The sequence below is a fragment of the Myxocyprinus asiaticus genome, chromosome 5 (assembly GCF_019703515.2).
Source record: "Myxocyprinus asiaticus isolate MX2 ecotype Aquarium Trade chromosome 5, UBuf_Myxa_2, whole genome shotgun sequence".
NCBI lineage: Eukaryota > Metazoa > Chordata > Actinopteri > Cypriniformes > Catostomidae > Myxocyprinus > Myxocyprinus asiaticus.
Window position 1 is genome coordinate 346422 of NC_059348.1, and position 24279 is coordinate 370700.

The 24279-nt window shown below is 39.9% G+C and overlaps 3 protein-coding genes across 5 annotated transcripts in view; 1 reads left to right on the plus strand and 2 right to left on the minus strand.

Moving 5' to 3' along the window:
• Nucleotides 1–210: 210 nt before the first annotated feature.
• On the plus strand, nt 211–2763 carry znf830 (zinc finger protein 830). Its single transcript, XM_051697817.1, has 2 exons — nt 211–713; nt 1995–2763. The coding sequence occupies exons 1-2, from the start codon at nt 320–322 to the stop codon at nt 2651–2653; spliced, it is 1053 nt and encodes a 350-aa protein (XP_051553777.1). The 5' UTR covers nt 211–319; the 3' UTR covers nt 2654–2763.
• An 812-nt stretch (nt 2764–3575) lies between these two features.
• Nucleotides 3576–14939, minus strand: LOC127440814 (EF-hand calcium-binding domain-containing protein 14-like). Of its 3 annotated transcripts, none has more exons than XM_051697743.1 (10): nt 14338–14939; nt 14065–14195; nt 12745–12890; nt 11989–12087; nt 11790–11897; nt 11495–11557; nt 6198–6362; nt 6077–6110; nt 5863–5970; nt 3576–4981 (listed from the first exon to the last, which is right to left on the minus strand). In XM_051697743.1, the coding sequence occupies exons 1-10, from the start codon at nt 14520–14522 to the stop codon at nt 4800–4802; spliced, it is 1221 nt and encodes a 406-aa protein (XP_051553703.1). In that variant the 5' UTR covers nt 14523–14939; the 3' UTR covers nt 3576–4799. The 3 variants fall into 3 exon arrangements, with proteins under 3 accessions (XP_051553703.1, XP_051553702.1, XP_051553704.1); XM_051697742.1 differs by having other exon boundaries at nt 14065–14198; XM_051697744.1 differs by having other exon boundaries at nt 14065–14248; nt 14338–14475.
• Nucleotides 14940–23138: 8199 nt separating this feature from the next.
• Nucleotides 23139–24279, minus strand: part of LOC127440715 (SUN domain-containing ossification factor-like) — a 42524-nt gene continuing 41383 nt past the window's right edge. Inside the window, exon 24 of the mRNA XM_051697469.1 lies at nt 23139–23807. Within this exon, the coding sequence (XP_051553429.1) occupies nt 23397–23807 (411 nt within the window). The 3' untranslated portion in view covers nt 23139–23396. The remainder of the gene's footprint in view (nt 23808–24279) is intronic.

Here is a 24279-nt window from a genome sequence, read left to right on the forward strand (position 1 = left end):
TTCCAGAAACCTTTGACTATATCATGATCGTTATCGTGATATAAGATTGTGGTCATATCGAACAGTCATGGTGAAATCATGGTTTATTTTCGTGAGGGCATTTGTTGCAGTTTCATACTGAGACGCATCACAACAGTCCCGTGTTTGAACTGAGCCAGCAGAGGGCGCCCTGCACATCATAAAAACTACCAAAACGAGCGATTCACATCGAGAACAACCACCATTGAAGTTAAATGAATTTCTGCCTCAACTTGTGCGGTTGTTGGCTGTCATAACAACTCAAATAGTTAATAATATCAACCTAACTCACCATCGCTTCATGTCATCTCTGTGTTCAACACTCATGACGTCATTCTCTCGCGTCAAGATGGCTTCGGTGAAGAAGGGGAAGAAGGTGGTGAATCAGGATGAGTTACGGCGATTAATGAGAGAGAAGAAACTGTCGAGCGAGCGGCAGAAACGCGTTGAATCTCCGTACGCCAAGTACAACAGTGTGGGTCACCTGAGCTGCGTGCTGTGTAACGTGCAGGTGAAGTCTGAGCTGCTGTGGCAAACACATGTGCTGGGCAAACAACACCGAGATAAAGTGAACGAACTCAAGACCAAATCATCATCATCATCATCATCAATGCTGAAGAGAGAAGCTCCTGCGGACACTTCATCATCATCATCATCATCATCGGTGAAGAGAGTAAAGCTGCAGGACGCCGCAGGTGAGACACTGAAGAAGAACATTCACTTTCATGCAAATATTGCCCACACAATGGAAATATATGAGACTAAACATTCAGGAGGGGTGAAAGCCGTTTTATGAGATATATTTATATATTATATCATTTGACCCTCCTTGGCCGTGTTTATGGGAAGCCACTGAGTTAAAAACTAAAAAACATTGATTTTTAAACATTTTGTTTTGGAGGGATAGCTCACTGAAAAATGTAAATTCAGTCATTGTTTACTTACCCCTGTGTTGTTATAACACCATATGACTTTCTTTCCTTTTCTGAACACAAAGGGAGAAATTGTGAATAAATGTTGTTTGTTTATGGTGACCACCTCTTCAAGCTTCAAAAGAACACAAAAGTATAATTCAGAAGTCTAATAAATTATTCATGAGACTCATGATTGTTATGAAAGCATACCATAAGATTTGATGAGAAACAAACTGAAATCTAATGTATCATTTAGTGAAAATGTTCACTGACCGTTGATCTCCTGTGTGCGTTCATGATAGGACACGAGAGCAACAGTTCACACAGCGCCCTCGTGACATTGGGGCGTTCAAGTGAAAACTCATTTTGTTTATCTAAAAACAGGTCCTCCACAGCGATAGAGACAACAGAACACAACACAGCTGCACACAAAACAGAGAACAGAACTTAATAAACATGTCTGAAGAGTTTGTAGTCGAAGAATTGATGCATTTCTATGCCCAGCCTTATTTTTTAACTGCTTATGTTTTAAAGAAATAATAAAAGATTATTTAAGGCCACTCATGTCAACGTTTCTCAAGAATTTCAGCTTGTAATGAGACTTTTTTAAAGTGTCTGAATGGTTTCATCACATGAACATTTTGACTTTTAGTCCTTGATAAAATATCAAACTGACATTGAACTCAGAAATGAAAATGATGTTAATCATAGTACAGGTGTATTCAAGTTACTGTTTTGTGTGAATTGCATTTGTAATGCATTTTTGAAGAAGTCAATAGATCAGTGACATGTATCGCACACTCAAGTTTCCAGTTTTGATTTTAGTTTGATAAAACCCACCAAATCCCATTAGGCTTCATTATAGATAAGTGATATTAAAGATGCTGCTTATCAACGGAGAGTTTGATTAGTTCACACAAATGACGTTTGCACATGAGACGGTCGTTTACTTCTCCGCTGAAGATCATTATGAAGAAATTAAACACATTCACATGAGCTGCTTTTAATATATAGTGTAAATATAAATATCACAGTAAATAACATGTCGTGTCCACTACGCAGGTGTCACAGCTAAACTCCAGGAGGGAAAAGCTGCATCTTCACATCGCTCTGCAGGTCTGGGGCTCTTGGCTGGACACTACGATGATGACGACGACGAAGACATGGACACAAGCAGTAAAACTCCAGCTGAAGACTCCGTCCCTGCTGCCGCCACCGGCGCGCTTCCCGCAGACTTCTTCGACAGCAGCGTCCACGGCGTGTCTCACTCAGGTTCAGTGTCCAAAGCCGGCGATGATGGAGAGACTGTGGCGGCGGAGAAGAAGGACAACACGGCCGAAGCTCTACCTGAGGGCTTCTTTGATGATCCCGTACGAGACGCCAAAGTCCGTAATGTAGACACACCGAAAGATCAGCTGGACAAAGAGTGGGAGGAGTTTCAGAAGGAGATGCGGCAGGTGAACAGTGCGTCTGATGCCATTGTCGCAGAAGACGATGAGGAAGGCCGTCTGGAGCGACAGATCGATGAAATCGACGAGCAGATCGAGTGTTTCCGGCGAGTGGAGGTGTTACGAGCCAAACAGGAGGTTGTGAAGAGTACGATAACAAAAGAGAAATGGCGGAGAGATGAGACGCAGCAGTCCGGCAGCGATGAGGAGGATGAGGAAGAGCTGATGCACGTGCTGACGCAGGACTGGAGGGCCAAAGGGGCTCTCGCTTAACATTAAAGACACCGTTGCATGTGATTGTCACTTTGACTTTGTGTCCTATCACTTTTGACCCCTAACAGTTACTCTCAAAATATTGTTTATTAAATATAGTTCATATCAAATGTTGTTGTATTTTGTGCATTTACAATGATTTGTGAACTTTTATGTGATTATTCAGTTTTTCAGTAATCTCAGTGTTGTACGCAAATCGTGTAAAGTGGTTGAAAAACGTCCACTGATTGGGACGTCTTTGGACAGCCACTTCTGTTCTTCAGAGACACGATTCTTGATTTTTTGGGGGGTTTTCTTCAATAATCAGTGCTGTTCTCTAGAATAATACTACAGTACACGTGATATTACCGAACTACTGTAGAATTCATTTAGACACATTATTTCAAGGTGGTTTTGAATAGCTGTACTTGAAATGGCTTGAGTTTAGAAAAGTTTTCTGAAACATTATTTCACAGCACTGTAACTGTAAAAGGATTATAGTAGTAAGAACATCTCTCATTCATGACAAAATTCAAAAATCAATACCAGAATTTATATAGATTTTTTTAATATAATACACAAGTTTTAACAGAAGAATTAATGGAAGTGTTTTTATAAAATTATAAGCTTCACATTTCTGTCTTAAAACCCTCTTAAAAATTGACCCCATTGACTTCCATTGTAAGTGTCTCACTGGAACACAGATTTGTGCTTTTTTTTTAGAGAACAGGAGGGATGAGTCAAAACTCATTTTTGTGGTAATCAACATTATGCTACAAATGCTGTCGATTGAGATTAACTTGTGTTGAACCCGGAATATTCTTTTAATGTGCTTGCTTTCCCTGTTGTTCAGGCATCATTTTGTTTTCCTTCCTCTAACAATTCAGATCACAAGAAAATACGGCATAAAGACTGAAAAAGAAAAGTTGAGATGGTAAACAGCTTTAAATAAAATGAGCTTTTATTCATGTTAAATTAAAGGGAACATGCAATGCAACACTTAGTTTCATGTTATCAAGCATCTTCCAACAGATTGAAATTAATCATTAGAAATGTCAAATTCTACAATATTTACACCTTTATTGTGACAGCAAAGTGTGCAAGACATGAGCTTAAAACGGCTGTACAAAAACACTTTCAATCTACAACAGCTTTACTGTGTGTGATCTTCACACCTTACAGAGCCAAGTGTAGGAGAAACGCAGATAAATTACAGATAAATATATATACACACATGAACATTCAAGATATTGATCTTTTTTTAAACCTTTGCATGAGCAATTACCACTCAAATGTACTTTGGATTAAAATCAAAATATCTGCTAATTGACAAGTAGCCAAGCGCATTGCATTATGTTATCATATAAATATCAGATGCTTATATCCACTAAAAGCAATTTTTGGATTATATTATTGCTAGATCTGATAATGAGTAAATAATCTTCATTTGCCCTCATTTCTCACAAACTTAAAAATGATTCCTGTCACATAAATATATATATATATATATATGTATATGGGAGAATGCTACAAAAACATGTCCAGGTCACATTACACCCTGAAGTCAATATCAAGGCATAAGGAACAAAATATGAAATTATTTTTTGCATTAAGAAAATGAGGCCTATTTTAGGAACATTTACATTGTGATGCTAATTTCATGACAGTTAAGCACACTTTCCCTCATAAATGTCAAGACATTTTACTTTGAGTTTCTTTTCATTCTCAATTGAGATTCTAAAACAACATTTGTATTGGTAAACGATATTTTTTTACTCTATTACACTGCACACAACAAGGATTTCTTTGTACAATCTACCATGATGCATAATAAATCTGATTTAAATAACAGAATTTTTTTCACATCACAGTAATAAATATTGGCTAGGAAAATGTGCTTACATTGTCACAAAAATGATCTTAATGGTTCTAAAAATAAGCTTCATTTTGAGTAATAAATCTAAATGCAACAAGTTGTTGGTGTGTTGCAAAAAAACAAAACGGTACATTTCAAGCTTCTCCATCCAATTCAATGGAACACAAACAAAAACACTCACTTCCTAGAAGAGCTTCAATGGACTCTGAGGTGAATGACAGTGTGTAAACGGTGAACATTCAAGTTTATAGTGCCATCAGATCAACACTGATGTGATCCAGTGCGCTCTCTTCAATCGCTGCTCTGGCCTGACCTCAGTGCAGCCTGAAGCTCTTCCAGTGTGTACATGTGGTCTTCATCTCTGTCATAGAGCTGCAGAAGACTGAAGTCTGGAGTATCTGATCCAAACACTTCACGCAACTCCTCATACGTCACGCCACGCTGCAGAGCTCGATGGAGGACCTTCTCTAGATCTGAGACAAAAACCATGAGCAAAACCATCACAATGCAAAGCATACAAGAGAATATTTCTCTACTGAAAGAGGTCAGCACATCTGAGCTGCATCCCTGTGGTCTACATATCGGCATCCACCATTCATATGTCAGGTTTATTCATTATTTATTGTTCAGTTGCCCGCGGGAGGATGTCGGTTATGTGTCCTTGTGGTGGAAAACGAAATATATGCACGATGATCTGCTCAAAGACTAACAGCAGCGTCTCTACAGTCTGTTCAGTTTTAAAATCGGTGCGACCCCTTTTACAGTTTGTGCTACAAATAATTATCCGCCTGTGTTGAAGCTTTTTTATTACGAAAACCTCGTGATCTGGTCAGCTGATTTAATGAACAAAATGACAGAGAGCATTTTGAATTAAACTCGTAAATACGATCATTCTGACATGACTTGAACGCACCATTATGTCACAATTTCATGCTAGGTGGAGATTTCTTTCTCATGACCCAAAAAATTTAAAAAAAGCTACAAGCACTGATGTCTTATTTTGTGAACAAATGTTACACTGTTCCGTAGAACTGTTTTTATGGATTTGTAGAGAGCAGCTTTTCGTTGACACAATATTGTAGCTTGGCCCACATGCCCAAAGAATTTTTTCCATTCTGCCCACTTGATGATGAGGTCGACAGCCCTGACACAAACACTAAACATCACATTCACGTTTAACTGCAGCAAAAAGGCTGGGGACTTCTGTCAAAGAACCGGCCACTTAGAAATGAAGCACCGTCTAATGGACATGTGAAGTGATCAGTCACATTTCATATTGGACATTTTCATTTGTGACACAAGTGTCTAAATACTCATCGAGTATGACGAAAAGCGTTATCAAGTAAAAGAGCACCTTCGATAGAGTTGACCCCAGGAAACATCACCGTCTTCTGAGTGGACGACTGCCCTCGTTTATAACGTTTCTGAGACAGAAATCTGGGCCGGCGTGACACTGAAGAACCTGAAGATTACATGAAACATTTATCAACAGCTTATAAGATCTCAGGCACATATGTTATCGACAAAACACAAGAAAGCAATTAATTACCCAGCTTCTAGTTACCAACCTGTATTAACAGGCTCTCCGGTAGTCTGCAGTTCCTGCATGAGATGAACAGAAGACAGTCAGCTGAGAAATGACGCCATCATTCTTATTAAACTTCTGAACGATGGAGTTGTGAAATATACTTGATGAGGAGCAGCAGCAGCAGAGCTCTGTTCCAGAGTAGATACCCATCTGCTGAGGTTGGACAGCATGAAGTGAATGCTCTGAATCTGCTCACCAGACCAGGACTGATGAAGAACTTGAGTGCTGTTCAATTCATTCAAGCCCTCCTGAATATACTGGATTTCCTGTCACATCAGCATGGGACAAATACAACAGTTCAGCGGTTGTCAGTCCGGATCCTGGAGGACACCAGCACTGATTCATCTCATCAGTGGTCACGTCACTCTGTCACTATGTTGAGGATTATTTCAACATCTATGTTTTTGGGGCTTGTCTTCATCAGGATCGTACGATATACCATGCCCATATTCTGTTTATGTTTCACGAAGTGAAAACGCAACATAAAACATATGTCACTTAGGGGCAGTCATTGCCGTGTTTTTGCTCATTACTTCATGAAACACAAACAGAACATGGGCAACGGCATATCGTTACTGACAGCAGATGATCCTGATTAAAACAAGCCCAAAAACAATGGAAGTAGTGGTCGACCATTACATCACAGAGGCCGATAATTTTGGAAACTTCTTAATTACCGGCATGTCAAGCCGCGCGGGCACCTAGAAACACCAGCTTGCAGGTAAACGACCAATCACAGTTCGTTCTGTTGTTACGTGCCATTGTTACTACAATAATCGACCGGCATACAACGTCTCATTTCAACTGTCAGGGCTCGTACACATTTTGACTAGTAAATTTCCATGACTTTTCAATGAATTTCCAAACTATTTTGCAGTATTTTTCTAATTTACTATGGCTGTTGATTAAATGTGTTAATTTGATGTGATAAATTAAATATGAAAATAAAGTGTTAAACAAATTACACAATTAATCATGTTCCCGGACCATAATAAGGAATATTTCCACCATCGGAGCAATTCAAGCTTGAAGTACCACCTGTTTTCAGCAGGGGGCAGTAATCGAAACTCCAGCTGTGTGGGCAAAGCGCAACTGTACAAACCACAGGCCTGCTTGACACTTGTGACAGCACAAGATGAGAATGCGTTCTTGCGTTCAAACAAAGCTGGAAGGAGTACAATTCCAAATGTAGGGATCTTGAGATGTGTTTTTTTTTAAGTTACAAACCACATTAAACTTGATAAAGCGACCTAAAACGCAGTGTTTAAGGCGCGATGCAACCAAAGTGCTCTAAAAGCCTCAGTCTGACGCACGTTTACATTTACGCATCCTTAGACAAGCCCTTATAATGAATATATCTCTGACAGATTGACTAATTCAATTGCAAAGGATTGCTGTGATCTGTATGCAAATGACAGGATTATCATCAATAATACGGAAATAAATATATTGCCTTTTAAAGCCACTTTGTCTCATCAATGCTTTACCTGTCTGCCACAATAATGTAATGCATTTTATTATCTGAATGATTATTTTTATAATATATATTATTTTTATAAGTATTTAAATATAACTATTTATAATTATTTGATCATTATATATTGTTATCATTGAATTATTGTTATTTGAGGGGCTTTCTCAGCAAATATTTATATGCGATCAATTGCGATTAATTCAATGAATTACTCACCACATCATGTAATTAATTAGATTAAAAATGTAAATTGATTGACAGCCCTAGATTCTACTCATTTGTGAAAAATGAAATACAGCATTGTGCATAGAAGTCAAAACACACCTTATACAATACCACAACGACACGCATCATTTGCTTTGAAGGTGCTGTAAGCGATTTTAGTGTTCTGAAGTGACTGAGCCGTTGAATTAGCCACGCCCCCTCATTCCAAAACCCCGCCCTCCAAAGATCATTTTGAGACCAAAAACCGAGCAAAAGAGCGGCATTGTTTGTTCCTGTGGCTGTCAAATTCAACAGTGGCACAACAGCGTCTTCAACTGACAAACACTATGAATCACAGCCTCGATCCGCTTCAAATACAACACTATGAGAACGAGCAAAATGATTGACAGGTGAAAAGCGCCAATGTCCGCGATCCGCAGACACATTATGTTTGCTGTTTAGAAAGTCTTTCCGTGAGATATCTCAGGACACTCATTTCATTAATATCTTCAAGGGAGTAGGGACATTTTTTGCATACTTTTCTATGAAAAAAAATAAAAATCACTTACAGCACCTTTAATAATTCAAGAAAGTTTTATTTATTTTTTATTTTTTGCTGTAAACACATTGTTTTTGCCCTGTCCTTTCACCACATCTTACGGATGTGTCACTGTCAGCATTTTAATGCCCACTTCAATTTTTTCAAGCCACTTTTTTCCTATTCAAACAAATAGTGGCATGCTATGCATGCATTATAAAATGTTAATCGCTGGATTTAACGTTAATTCAACTCCGAGCACCTCCTGAGATGGTCTGAGATTACATGCTCACAAATAAGACAACTTTCTTGCAAACTGTTTTCAGACCACTGACACGGAGAAAGAATTTCTGTGAGAAGCACTCAACAAACACTGAATCAGACACGTGCAAAATAGAAACCGTCACGTATAAAGCAGTATCGCTTAGTACTAAAGGGAACAGAATTGCATTTAATATTGAATCAATACAGGATGCAGTTTGTCCCATATTTTAGCGCCTTGCATCCAAACAGCTGAGACTGTTTTGAAATCTCCAGGCTATATATATCCTGTATATATATTTGCATCAGTTTCACATTCAATTGCCAATGTTAATAATTACACATTAGAATGGAAAACAAATTGAGATAAATAGACCTGAAACAGACACCTTTCGTGTCGGCTGTTGCTCCAGTACTTGACAGAAGTGACCGGGGGAAAGATCAAGGGACATCAATGACAATCAGCGCACGACTTCTCTCATGTTTTGAGACTTTTAATAACTGCACATCAAGAAGTGGACAACTGACACTGCTCAGACTCACAAGCAAACATCACCATAAGCTTAATTAACATGGTGAGTTGTTACATACAAACATTCAAAGCCTTAATATATACTTACAATAATTACTCATTCCTTTACTTATACACTATCCATATGACCTTGAGCAATCGTGAGCGAACTCCTCAAGCATTAATGAAGAACTACTCGGCGACTCATTTTGCATGCTGCTGCTCTGTGCGCGCTCGGAGTAGCGCTCATCTGCGTTGCTCAGCGATCGCGACAAACTTACACGTGTATTGCTGGAAATATTTTGGTAAAAAATTCCATGACTTTACCAAAACTTCAGTGTTAACTTGTTTTTCTGTGGCATTTCCAGGCCTGGAAAACAACATTTCTAAATTCCATGACTTTTCCAGGATTTCCATGACCATACGAACACTGACTGTCCTGGGTATGAGCTCATGATGTTTCATTAGCTCTCTCTGTTCCCTGTAACCGTCTTGTCTAATGATAAAAAGGCAAATATCAATAATAAAATATGTGAACACCTGGTTTAAACAGATGTAATTCATGAACCTCACAAAACTTGAGCAAATCCAGCTTTTTCTTCCACATCTGTGGTTGTATGCACTGTTGTAATTTCCTTCTTCATTGTATTCGGACCCATAAACCCATATCGCTCGACCACAAGTAACACGGTGCATAGATGTTGAAATAATCCTCACAGAACGAAGATGTCAACGTAATGTACTTGTTGTATCTGACAAGTTCAGACTTTTCCAACAATGACTATCCAATCCATATGTTTTACTTATTTCCATTATGATTATACTTATTAATCGAATGAAAAACAATGGAAACAAAACTACTGATTTAAGTTGTTGATTATTTAAGTTTATTGCTAAACATTCAAATATATACAAATGTGTAAGTAGTTTGAGACTGCTGATCGGCTCGATTGCGTCACTTAAGCGGTCGGTTGCTGCAGAGCTCTTTTGGCGCACTTTGTTCAGCGCAGTTCTCTGATTGGTGGATCGTTTTCTTCAGGATCATGGGTTGTGTAGTTCTTCAGCAAAAAATTGTGCCGTTAAACACGATGGGATTTTTACTTCCAGAACCAGACTGTTGCACTCATTGGGCCTCATGCATGAAACTTTCATAAACATAAAACTAAATTTGGATTAATTTACGCGTAAAGCGGAGCTTCCCGAAAACGTTCCTCTGGATTCACAAACGCTGTGTACACCCCAGATTTGGTTGTTAAATATGTGTATGTTAGTAAATTCATAATTATCATAATCCACGCCCATGAAAACGTCATACAAGGAAGGCTCAAGACTTGCTAGTAAATGCTTTTAACATCTATGCGGAGCAGTAATGAAATAATTTTTATGCATGAAGAGCATTTGTAACATGAGCCAGCTGGTACATGATAGATGTGTAAACCTCACTACCTTGGCCTCAAGAGGTGCACTAGTGACTGATGCTAGAGGCTGTAGCCTTTAGCATCCTCGTTAGCACGCTCCTTGCTGACGGCAGTCGAATCCCGCTCGGAGCAGGTCGAGCTGGACCAGTTACATATTCACATCGTGAAATGTTGATGTAGCAAACGCAATAGCGTCTCAAAGAAAGTGAGGGACTAACGGTCATCCCAAGGTCACTTAAAAGGGTTTAAAATGAAGCTTTAGTGTAAAAATGTTCAGTTAACGTCGGCAGTAGGTTGTCCACCACCATTAACATTCTCTGGTTCTATTCTTTGACCAAAATGCTGTAAACTAATACAGATTTGGGAGCTACGACAGTGTGCGGGCTTCTTCTGGCTTTTTCCCATTGTATTGTGTACTCACCCGCCCGCGATGTGTTTATTTATAGGCTTAACAGCATTAGCATTGACCACATGTTATCAACTGATCGCCATTTATTGATGCCTACACTGAATAATGAAACCGAAACTATAGAGCTCATATCAAATGAACTGCCCAATAGGTCACGGTAGAGGGCAAACTAAGTCTTCCCACAAGACTTTTTGCCCCATGTCAAGCACTTCTGCTGGAAAAAACACTATATTAAATGTATGAAGCACAGCTGGAAATAAAATATACTTTGAAGAAATAAACACAAGCATCAAAGACACACTTTCAGTTAAGTATATGGTTTAAAAAGAAAACAACAAACCTCTTTTTAATTCATTTATGTTATTTGCGAAGCTTAATTTCACTCATTTAATTATTAGTTTAATTTCACTTCTATCAAAATGTAGTCAAAGAACACAAAACGTTCTGATGTCTTATGCACGATTTACACGTGGTCAGGAGGAGCAGTTATAAATATACAAATATTGTTTGTGCTGGTGTTTCCTGAATGAGGCTCATTGTGAGTGTGATCTTCCTGAATTGTGTGGCAGCTCTCAGGTATTACCTGCTTCAGCGTAAAACACGTGTTGTTGTTTTCAGGTGTGCTGTTTGTGGCTTTCCCTCCATTCTTTGGTCCCACATAAGAAACAAAAAGAAAAATTCAAAACAAGCTTCAGTGGATGTGTACAGATGTGGCCTAAATCCATCATACAGCACTTCTGTTTTCTCAGAATCAAGAGACAGAGCGAATCTTCTACTTAATTCTCTGTAGAAGAACAGCAGGCAAGTTTAAAATCAAAGACTGTTTAAATGTTTCACACATTAGGACAGTGAAGACGGTAAACAAATATGAAACAAACCGTGCTTTCTTTTAGTTGATCTCCTTTCCTTCTCTCTTCCACGACAGACTTTATCATAGAGATGTCGTGCTGGACGCTGGTGACGGTGCTGCCGATAGTGGCCACACTCTACAGAGGCACACACACACACACACATCACTGGACACCACGAGACCAGAACGATTCATTCATATATGCGAGACAGCGGATCAAAGCAAACCTTCTGGAGCTCCTCGACTGCTCTTGGAAGTGCGATGAGATCGGATGCTGATTTTATGTTCGCTTTCAAGTGATTGACAGCGGAGTCGAGCGCACTGAGCTGCGTGAAGAGAGAAACAAGACTTTACTAACATACAGGGCCTGACACCATCTGTTTGACTCACCGGCCAGAGCTAGAGGTGCTACTAAGTCACTAGCCAAGTCCCCTACCTCGCAAAATGTTTTGAAGTGAGTCGGCTCGGCTGTTGTCACATCAACAGTGTCACATGCTTATGTCAAAGATTATTTTAAAGTTCCTGCTTTCATGACCCTGGTGTAACTGAATCAGAAAGGGTAAATTTCCACAAGGAACTGATTTTAGTTCAGGCACTAGATCCACAATTGTGTTGAAAAACGGCTTTTCGTGTCAGGCTTGCTGGGATGCTTTTCAAGGGAATCAGTCTACGAATGCTCACGGTTGAGCTAGGATATTAGGAGGAAGTACTGCAACATCTAAAGAATTTCACGCAACACCTTTAAGTTAAAAATGATTTTGAGAGCTACAGAAGTGTTTGATTTAGTAGAATCAAGAGTCATAACACTACAGTTCATTGCAAAAGAGGAAACTCTTCATTGTTAATACTGACATTAACAATCGTGCATTTTCTACGATTCATTTTCTGATTTTATCGTTTAGATATGGATCAAAAGAAACTTTGTTTCTGAATATAATGATCTAATGTGGCACTGGGATTCAAGACAGATGTGGTAAACTCACCTTTTGGTTGATTTCCGTTAGATTGGACCATAATTTAGCCAGGCCTTTGTCGCCACTTTCAATGTCATCCAGTTTTCTCTGTTTGTCCTTCAGATCCTCACTGAGTTTCACAATCTCGTGCGACGACAGTTTTTGACTGGTTTCCACTGTTCAACATCAATGAAAATCACACAACCACATGACAACTGTGAACAAGGTGAGAAATCATGATGCCAAAAACAGAAAGAAAATATCAAATCTACCACATTTCAGAAACTTCCCCGACTGAAACGTAAGTTAATATGTTTTCTGAGATGAAAGGCAGAATATGAAATGTAATGGACGAATATTTACGGAGTAATCCATTATTCTGTGATGTTTTCCAGAGCTTTGCAGATATAATTATTGTACTAGCTGAAGAGTCACGTGTCATGTTTATTGAGCTTTTTTTTAGTACTAACAGAATAAAAATAATAATAATAATAACAGTGTATTTCTAGTTTCAACAGAATTTGTACTTCAGACCTGGATGAGAAAAACTAGTTTCATACCATGTTTTTGTCACACATTATACATTCTGCACATATACAGTGAAATGATTTTCTGGGGGTCAGACATGATATGGTGCTCCTGGAGCAGAGAGGGTCAAGGGCCTTGCTCAAGGGCACAAGAATGGCATCTTGGTGGTACTGGGGCTTGAACCCCTGATCTTCTGTTCAGTAACCCAGAGCCTTAACCACTGAGCCACCACTTTACTCCTCACATCTTTGAGATTTGACCCCATATAGGGCCCTTAAAAGAAGACAGAAAAAGTTTAGTGTGTTTTGAACCAGAATGTATATGGATATTAAGATACCTTTAATACTTCTGGAGTTCTAAACACAAAACACACAAAAAGTGTTTTCCCCATTTTTGAACTCACGTCATTGGCAAATAATGCAACAAGAGGTGCTGAAGTCAACTGATTTTAGTAACAGATCTACATATCTGTGTACAAATCAAATCATGATACTGCCGCTTTTCTGATGTCATTTTTACCTGTAGTTCTGCTTCAAAATCCTTGGTGAAAATGGTCATTTTGGCCCCTTTCTACAAAATAACGGATTACTCGGTAAAAACTGGTCCTTGGCATTTAATATTGTGTCTCTCATCATCATTTCTGTTTCTCTTTCTCCAGTAAAAAGAATAATGAAATCTGAGTCTTCACTGTTTCTGCACAGCATATTATCACTGCGAAACGGCACACGCAACCCGACATAAGGTCAGGACTTGACTGAATCTATTAGAAACTGATGGTGAGAAGTAATCTCTATATGACAGTCGTTATTGTTGTATACTCACTGATGCGGATCTTGTCTTTCATGGAGTCCAGGTCCTCTTTGAGGGCGATCTGCATCCATATGAGTCCGGCGCAGCACACGACACACGCCGCCAGGATGATGAACACACACAGCGGGTAACAGTGCACTGAACTCCTCACAACAACAACAACAACAACAACAACAACTCACATCTACAGCACAACCTGCAATATATGCAATATGTAACTCCTATAGTTACAACCCCACTGTTCAACTGTATTATTATGATGTGAAAATGAGCAGTGACACTCACAGTCCGCAGAGTCCGGCTCGGTGTCGGCTGAAGTCCGGCTCCTCTGAACTGGACTCGGATTCGGACGGCTCGGTTCGCAGTAATCGGTGTCCACACGTCTGTTTGCTTTTCTTCCTGCTGCTGTCAGTCAGTCCGATGAGCGCGTTCAGCTGCTTTCTTTTCTTCATCTTCTTCTGAGGGCTCATCTCTTTGGATCGGAACCGATCAGCACTTTAAACTGTCATGAGTCACATACAACAGCCCGTTGTTCCTGGACGCGTCGCCGTCTGAACGGAATAAAGACACGCGTTCAATCCAGTTTTTGTAAAGTGTTACAGTAAACATCCACATAAACGCCGCGTTCAACCGATTAAGCTGTAACAAAACATACAACTTGTCTCTTTGAATGTGTAATACTAAGATTAATCACGAGATATGCACGTTTATAACGCTATTATTACTAGTTTCACTTAACCCCACACTCCCGCCTTAATCTAATGTAATCAAACAGATAATGTCTAATCTCTACTGATATACATTATCGATCTATAAATCCTGAAAGTGTGTTTTGTGCGGCATGAGCACGACCAGTCAAGCCATCATGAATGCTGGAGGGCGTCTTCTTCTTCATTTTGTATGGCAGTTGCATACAACGAAAGGCGCATTACCGCCACCTGCTGGTTGGGTCTGGATTAAATTACGTTACTCTTAAAGGAATAGTTCACCCAAAAAGGAAAATTTGCTGATAATTTACTCACCCTCAGGCCATCCAAGATGTATCTGAGTTTCTTTCTTCATCAAAACAGAATTTAAGATTTTTAGGATTTCATTTCAGGCCTCCTCCTTTAAACAATGCAAGTGAATGTACTCCATTTTTTGACAGTCCAAAATGCATATTTAATGTGCATCAAAATAATCCACACGACTCCAGTCGACAAATAATGTTCTTCTGAACGCAAACGATTGATTATTTTTAGAAACAAAACAATACTTATATACTTTTTAACTACAAATGTTAGCTTCCGTGCATCTCTGTGACGCGCACTCATGAGAGGGATGACGTAAGGTCGTTGGTAAGGTCATGCGTCATGTGGAGGCAGGAAGCGCATCATTGTTTACAAGAGAAACTTGCACTAATTACAGACCAAGTGCCGTTCACAAACCAAAACAGTCCAAAACAATTTCAAAACAATGTAAAAAAAATAATAATAATAATTTCCAAATAATAATAATAATAATAAAAAACATTACTGCAGTAAATAACCATCCTTTATTTCAGAGCAATGCCGTTGCGTTGTCTACTTGTGCTTTTTCTTTAGCAGAAATATATAAACTATATGACTGTCAGGAATTCAAGCCACACAAGCTGTAGTTAGTGAAACCAAGTGCAAGAGCGTTTACTGAAATTCACAGGATGTACACAGTGAGACAGTGAATTTGCGTGAAGGTGAAATATTTATGCAGGCAGGTGCAGAGCCCGAGGGAGGTGTGACAATGACCAAGTCTTCACACATACCTGAGTTCACTGGAAAAACTGCACGGGCATAGCCGATGAATTCAGATATCAACGCTTTGTCACTTTCGATGGTCTGAAATCCTCAGGGGCAAAATGTTCACTGCACACCTCCAATATTTGAGAGAATGTAGGGGTGTACTGATATCCAGGTTCAGCACGATAAGCCAGAGCTTCAGTCGCTCATGATCATGTATCGGCAATCAATAAAAAGTTAATATATTTTCTTTGGGGTTTCTGAAGGTTGAAGCATCCAGGATTCACACGCCAAACGACCATTTTGAACAATACACTTATACAAATACAAATCTACAGCTACAAGACAATTAAACCTTTGTACAGCACTCCTCTTGTAAACAATGATGCGCTTCCTGCCTCCTCCTCCACGCGTGACCTTACCAATGATCTCACGTCATCCCTCTCATGAGCGCGCATCACAGAGATGTACGGAAGTGAACATTTGTAGTTAAAAAGTATACAAGTATTGTTTTGTTTCTAAAAATAATCAATCGTTTGAGTTCAGAAGAACTTTATTTGTCGACTGGAGTCGTGTGGATTATTTTGATGCACCCTAAATATGCATTTTGGACTGTTCACTTGCATTGTTTAAAGGAGGAGGCCTGAAATGAAATCCTAAATATCTTAAATTCTGTTTCGATGAAGAAAGATCTTGGATGGCCTTAGGGTGAGTAAATTATCAGCAAATTTTCATTTTTGGGTGAACTATTCCTTTAAGCCCGTTCACACTGCAGGCGGCATGTCGCTAAACTTCTGCTACTGCTGCAGCTCCTCTAATGTTATTGGTGGACTGCACAACTGGCCATAGTAGCATTTGAAATGCTGTTTACAGATGATACTGCTGATAAACTAAGATAATGTTCAAATTTGACAAGGACTCAGTTCTTTTGCATCTAAAAATTCAAACTCACTCAGAATGCCGACACGGTTTTCCACGCATCATTTTATTAGGCCATATCTATGTATGTGGTTACAGACAAATGATACAGAACAGTGAAATCGCTCACGGTACTTCACCGTCTTGCCTGCACTTGAGTTGACTCCAGTATCTCACACTCACACTGCCTTGAGACGGATGATGTAATCTCCTCTGTCTTCACTCTCATTGGTAGTCATTTGCATAAAGTTGACATTTTCTCAACTTGTCTTGTTGCTTCCCACGGCGATCTCTGTCGCCAAAGATCGCGACAGCTCGTTGTGCCAGAAGTCGCTGTGCTTTCATTGAAAATGAATGGAATGTTGTCGCTGTCTAGCGCAATGTCACTGGCAGTGTGAACGGGGCTTTAGTACAAATGCACTGTATCTCCTGACTGACCAATATTCTTTTATTTAACTCTGTCGCTTTCAGATATTGCATTAAAAATGTAAAACATTCATCCCATGAATTTCTTTCCAGAATGCCTGTCAACTCAAAAATCATCTTAATTTTCTTAAGGTTAGAAATCAATATCTTTCTTTCATTACTATACCTTGGACAGATCATCATTACATGCTCTACTGTTTCTTCCTGATTACAAAATTCACATTTCCCTGAATCATGTTTCCCTATTCTATACAATGTCCTATTAAGTGCTTTATGTCCGAACCTAATTATATTTTCTCCTCTTCTGTTTCTCCTATACTCTGCTTATCTTTACATTCCTTTGAATGTTATAAAGCCATCTTCCTGTTCTATCCTCCTCCCATTGTTTTTCATTTGTTTTTTAATGAAACTCTTCATCAGTAACGTTTAGCAGAGATGAGAGACGATGGATCTAAACGCAGGCTTTTTAATGGAGATGATGAAGATGATACAAACGACGTGGAGTAATGCAAAGAACCAAATAGTAACATTCATAAATAAAGAACAACGATCACAGGAACATACCAGGAAACATGAGAACTGACAATAAGTGAGTGAAACTAGAGGGTATACATACAAACAGCTGAATAATGAGGGAATAGGGAACAGGTGAGGAAGATGGGGAACAGATGGCTGTGATGAGGGCAGTGCAACATGGGAAATGTAGTATGGGGCTAACTAACAACAGAAGACAATAATCATGTCAAAATAAGAGTCCTTATGGGTGTTCTTGATTGTGACATATATTGACCCAATAATTTAATGAAAGTTGTATTCTTCTGAGTTCTAAAGGCATTTCTCCCATTTTATTCTGTAATGCTGTGGTTGATGTTGATCTAAAAGCCCCTGTACATATACTTTTGTCTAACTCTTTCAGCATACTATTGGCTGCAGATTGAAACACTATACACCCATAATCCAAAACTGATTGTATTAGTCCAATGTAAATACTTTCCAGAGCTGACCTCTCAGCCCTCCAATCTTTTCCCACTATACATGTCATTAAATTCAGTACTTTTTTACACTTATCAATAATCTTCCTAATGTATATTTTAAATGTGAGTTTTTCATCAAACTATATCCCCAAAAATTTAAAGCATGAAACTCTTTCTTTGGACAAACACAAGAGAAAAAATATATGACATTCATAAATATCTATTTAGCCAGCAGACCTGCTTGAGTAATTATTTCAAAACAAACATGTTCTCTAAAAATCTTATTGAATGCCTTAATAAAACAATATACTATATCATCTAAATGTCAAACTGTCATTTACTCTCCTGTTTCAATGTATCCTCATAATCAACACTACATCATGCAGGTTTTAAACAACATGGGAGTGATTAAATGACAGCATTTTTATTCAATTCATTTTATTTATTTGTTTTTATCATTGGTTTTTAATCAAGCGATGTGCTTCAGAATCGGATAAGCGCATGCTCATGTTCTACTAAAAAGAGAGAAGTCTCATTTTTTTCGGGCAACAGGAAGTGGTGTAATTCTGAAAATTTACTGTGATAAACTCTTTGGTCTTTCATTTTATAATAATTTGTTTTTTTTTTACCAGAACCAGAAATTAAAAATAATGTTTTCACCACGGAACAATTGAAAGGGATTTCATTCCTGTTTTCAGTTACGCTCTGCAAAAAAGTTTGTTCCTGTTTTTGTTTGTGATTCCTTGATCAGTTTTTAGTCCCTGATGACACTACTCATGTTTAGAAATGTGATATATTTTACCACCCCTGGAGTCGCGAGTTTGAATCCAGGGCATGCTGAGTGACTCCAGTGAGGTCTCCTATGCAGCCAAATTGGCCCGGTTGCTAGGGAGGGTAGAGTCACATGGGGCAACCTCGTCGTGGTCATGATTAGTGGTTCTCGCTCTCAATGGGGCATGTGGTAAGTTGTGCGTGGATCGTGGAGAGTAGCATGAGCCTCCACATGCTGAGTCTCCGCGGTGTCATGGACAACGAGCCACGTCATAAGATGCGTGGACTGACAGTCTCAGAAGCGGAAGCAACTGAGACTTGTCCCCCACCACCCGGATTGAGGTAACCGTGCCACCATGAGGACCTAGTAAGTAGTGGGAATTGGGCATTCCAAATTGGGAGAAAAGGGGATCAAAAGTAAAAAAAAGAAATGTGATTTATTGTGTCTGCTTCTTTTGAAGTTCTTAACTTGTGAAGAGACCATATTTAACAGAGAGCTTGGCTGAGTTCAGATTGGCACACTATCCATACTACTCTTACTACTTCTGCCATGTCTGTCTATATTCCGAACTCAGCACTTGATTTCGCCCGATTCTAAAACAAAACGTGATTGGTTGAAGCTAGAACGTGCTTGGATTGTGCAGAGTAATATGGCCGTTATCTGATTGGCTTGAGCAGACGGTGGGTGGAGTCCAAATCAAATCAAATCACTTTATTGTCACACAGCCATATACACAAGTGCAATGGTGTGTGAAATTCTTGGGTGCAGTTCCAATCAACATAGCAGTCGTGACAGTGATGAGACATATACCAATTTACAATAACATCAAATTAACACAACACAATTTAAACATCTGTTATACACATAATTACACTCAACAATATACAAATAATAACATACACTGTACAGTATACAATACGCACAATATAGATACACATTATTCAATAAAAATAAAAAATAAAAATATATAAAAAAGTATATATAGTATATATAGAATGTACAGTATTGTACTGTATTGACATTCAGGCTGTCGGTTGATAGTCAGTTGTTAAGAGAGAACATAATATAATAATAATAATATAATTTATGACAGTCCGGTGTGAGATATAAGAATGAGAGTAATAAAGTGCAGTGCTGATGTATTTTGATCGTGGGAGATCAAGAGTTCAAAATTCTGATTGCTTGGGGGAAGAAGCTATCATGAAGTCGGCTGGTGCGGGTCCTGATGCTGCGATACCGCCTACCTGATGGTAGCAGTGAGAGCAGCCCATGGCTCGGGTGGCTGGAGTCTCTGATGATCCTCCGAGCTTTTTTCACACACCGCCTGGTATATATGTCCTGGAGGGAGGGAAGCTCACCTCCGATGATGTGTCTGGCAGTTCGCACCACCCTTTGCAGTGCTTTGCGGTTGTGGGCGGTGCTATTGCCGTACCAGGCGGAGATGCAGCCAGTCAGGATGCTCTCTACAGTGCAGGTGTAGAACCGTGTGAGGATGTGGCGGTTCATTCCAAACTTCCTCAGCCGTCTCAGGAAGAAGAGGCGTTGATGAGCCTTCTTCACAACGACTTCAGTGTGGATGGACCATGTGAGTTCCTCCACAAAAACCTCTCAGGTAAAACTAGAGGAGGTGGTGTATTTTTTATGATCAACAAATCCTGGTGTGATCAGAGGAACGTACATTCTATCAAGTCTTTCTGCTCTCCTGATCTGGAATTTCTCATGCTTCTGTGTCGACCATTCTGGCTACTGAGGGAATTCACAGCGGTCATTATCACTGCTGTGTACATCCCCCCACAAGCCGACACAGACCAGGGACTCAAGGAACTGTATGGGAGTATAAGTGAGCAGGAAACCGCGCACCCTGAGGCCGCGTTCATTGTGACCGGGGACTTTAATAAAGCCAGTTTAAAATCAGTCGCACCAAAATACCACCAGCACATTAGTTTCAACACACGAGGGGACCGGGTTTTGGACCATTGCTACTCTCCATTCCGGGATGGCTACAAATCCCTCCCCCGCCCACCATTTGGCAAATCGGACCACACTTCCATTCTGCTTCTGCCCGCTTACAGGCAGAAATTGAAACAGGAAGCACCCACCCTCAGAACGATCCAGTGCTGGTCGGACCAATCAGATTCTACGCTACAAGACTGTTTTGATCACACGGACTGGGAGATGTTCCGGTCCGCCTCTGATGACGACATCGAGCTTTACGATGATAGCGTAATGTGCTTCATCAGAACGTGCTTAGAGGACGTGGTTCCGACCAGAACAGTACGGATCTATCCGAATCAGAAACCTTGGATTAATAGCGATGTTCGCGCAGCACTTAATGTGCGGACCTCCGCTTTTAATTCCGGGAACACGGAGGAGGATAAACAAGCCAGTTATGCCCTCCGAAAAAATATCAGAACCGCAAAACGCCAGTACAGGTGCAAGATTGAAGGACAGTTTAACACCACCAACTCTAGAAGCATGTGGCAGGGAATTAACATCATTACGGACTTTAAAGGGAATAAAAACTCCGCCATGAACACCGCTGCCTCTCTCCCGGATGAGCTAAATACTTATGCTCGTTTCGAGGGAAATAACACCGCCCTCGCGGAGAGAGCTCTCGCGGCTGAAGCTACAGAGGTTAGTTCACTCTCCCGTCTCTGTAGCGGATGTAACCCGATCCTTCCGACGGGTGAATATCCGCAAAGCCGCGGGCCCAGACGGCATTCCTGGCCACGTCATCAGAGCGTGCGCGAACCAGCTGGCTGGTGTTTTTACGGACATTTTCAACCTTTCCCTCTCTTTGTCTGTAGTCCCCACATGCTTCAAAACATCCACCATTGTGCCTGTTCCAAAACAATCAAAAATAACTTGTTTAAATGACTGGCGTCCTGTTGCTCTGACCCCCATCATCAGCAAATGTTTAGAGACTAATCAGAGATTACATCTGCTCTGTATTGCCACTCTCTCTTGACCCGCTGCAGTTTGCTTACCGCAACAACCGCTCCACTGATGATGCCATTGCATCTACAATACACACTGCTCTCTCCCACCTGGAAAAAAGGAACACTTATGTGAGAATGTTGTTTGTAGTCTACAGCTCAGCATTCAACACCATAGTGCCCTCCAATCTTTATGTGAAACTCCGGGCTCTGAGCTTAAACAGCTCGCTGTGCAGCTGGATCCTGGACTTCCTGTCAAGCAGACGCCAGGTGGTTAGAATAGGCAGCAACATCTCCTCATCACTGACCCTCAACACTAGAGCCCCACAGGGCTGTGTTTTCAGCCCACTCTTGTATTCATTGTACACACATGACTGTGTGGCAACACATAGCTCCAGTACCATCATTAAGTTTGCTGATGACACGATGGTGGTAGGTCTGATCACCGACAATGATGAAACAGCCTACAGAGAGGAGGTGCACACTCTGACACACTGGTGTCAGGAGCACAACCTCTCCCTCAACGTCAGTAAGACAAAGGAGCTTGTGGTGGACTTCAGAAGAAAAGACAGAGAACACAGTCCCATCACCATTAATGGAGCACCAGTGGAGAGAGTCAGTTCCTGGGTATCAGTGATGTGGACACCAAATAGTCCACCTATTTGTGCATCTGTGTGAACATCTTGCAGCTAGAAATGTTTCAGAATCAACAAATGTGTGCTGCGATCCACAAATACCAGCAATTTACAAATGAATGCTGGACAGATTTGTGTTTGAGAGTTATATTTTTCTTTTTATTTGCAAATCTCATTTGATTTATTTGTGAATTGACATCATTTCTGTGAAACTCTTAACATTTATTTGTGGACCAACTCTATATTTGTGAATCTCTTTCCATTTATATGTTAATTAGAAATCATTCTAACCCGAATTTTAAAGCCAATACAATACTCACATATCCATGAACTAATAAATATGTCTTATGAGGTCATGCTTGCAGATTTCAACTGAATAAAATGGAAATCTGAAATGACAAGAGCGTTTGAGCGCCTCTATTGGCTGACTCCAGACCTGCACTCTCACTTGCTCAAACACACAACCAGGAAAAAGAAAGTGGTTTATTCTCTGACAATGCAGAAATTAAAGCATGAGCCAAACCTTACAGACAAATCTGTTTGGCACATGTCTTGTGTGTAACTGAACTGATTTGAATGGATTAAACTGAATGACTTAACTATTAATATTTATGTACTGTGACAACAAAGTAACTGTGTGTGCTTTAAATAAGATGACAGAACTGCAATAATTTGATTATCGATGGTTTATTTGTGATTGTCTCAAAGGTCAGGGGCATGTTGACAATTCAAAGCCAACAATTCAAGTCCAAAGCACTATAAGCCTGAAAGTCTTCACCAGAGAAGACAGAACAGTTTTATGCTAAATTCATTCAACTTAAAGGCAGTGCAGTTCAGTCATGATTCGCTTCCAGTGTCTAGCTGTAGTGCCTCCAAAAAGTGACAGCAGCTCCTACAATTACAGGAATTCCAGAAGGTGTCAATAAAGCTCAAAGACAGTTCTTTTGTGGGTTTAATGTGGGTCCAAACCCAGCTGGTGGGCCACTGCAGTGTGAAGGCTGATGCAGATGTGCTGCTGTGGCTCCAGGAGGCGTGTAGCGCTGCTTGTGGCCTTTCTTCTCTGTCCAGTGTTTAGGTGCAGGCAGAGCCTCACAGATACGTGCACAGGTAGCAATACCACAGAACAGAGTCTCATCGGACTGTGAGGAACCCTCAGAGCTGCTGTCTGACATCAAGTCTCTAGGGACCAGATGAGCTCCTGACTCAATGCTCAAGAGTTTCAAGTCCAAACCTTGAGGGCCAATAGTGCACTGAGGAATCCCATTAGCTAATGATGGACCGGTGAATGCAGTGGACATTAGATTCTCAGCACTCTTGTTCAACTTCAGTTTGTGTTTTTTCTGCAAAAAATAAAATGAAATTGAGTTTTTTCCCCACTGCACCTTACACACAAAAACTGGACTAATTGCAAAATATTGGTCTCATTTAAGAACCAACCACATTAAAAGATTCCAATAATTCATTAATAAAATTGTATATGTTTACAATGTTGTGATAAAGAAACATATATACAGTATATATTTTTTATCCTTTATTTACAAGCCTGTGATTCAGGCTCTGTTTGCTCCATGTCCCTACAGAAAGTGTGAGTTCATTCCACTAGATGGCAGTAAATTCTCGGAAATAGAAATATTCCTCTATCACCATCCATCACAAAGATGTGAAATGCAGGTGGCACTCTAACGCAGCTGAACACTTGCCATGTGCGCATCTATAGACATCTAGTCTATTTTGTGATCCCATGCGTTTCATCAAATTTCTCGGCCTCTGAGTGAACTAGATGTTTAATCTAGGTTTCACTTGAAGGCTGAG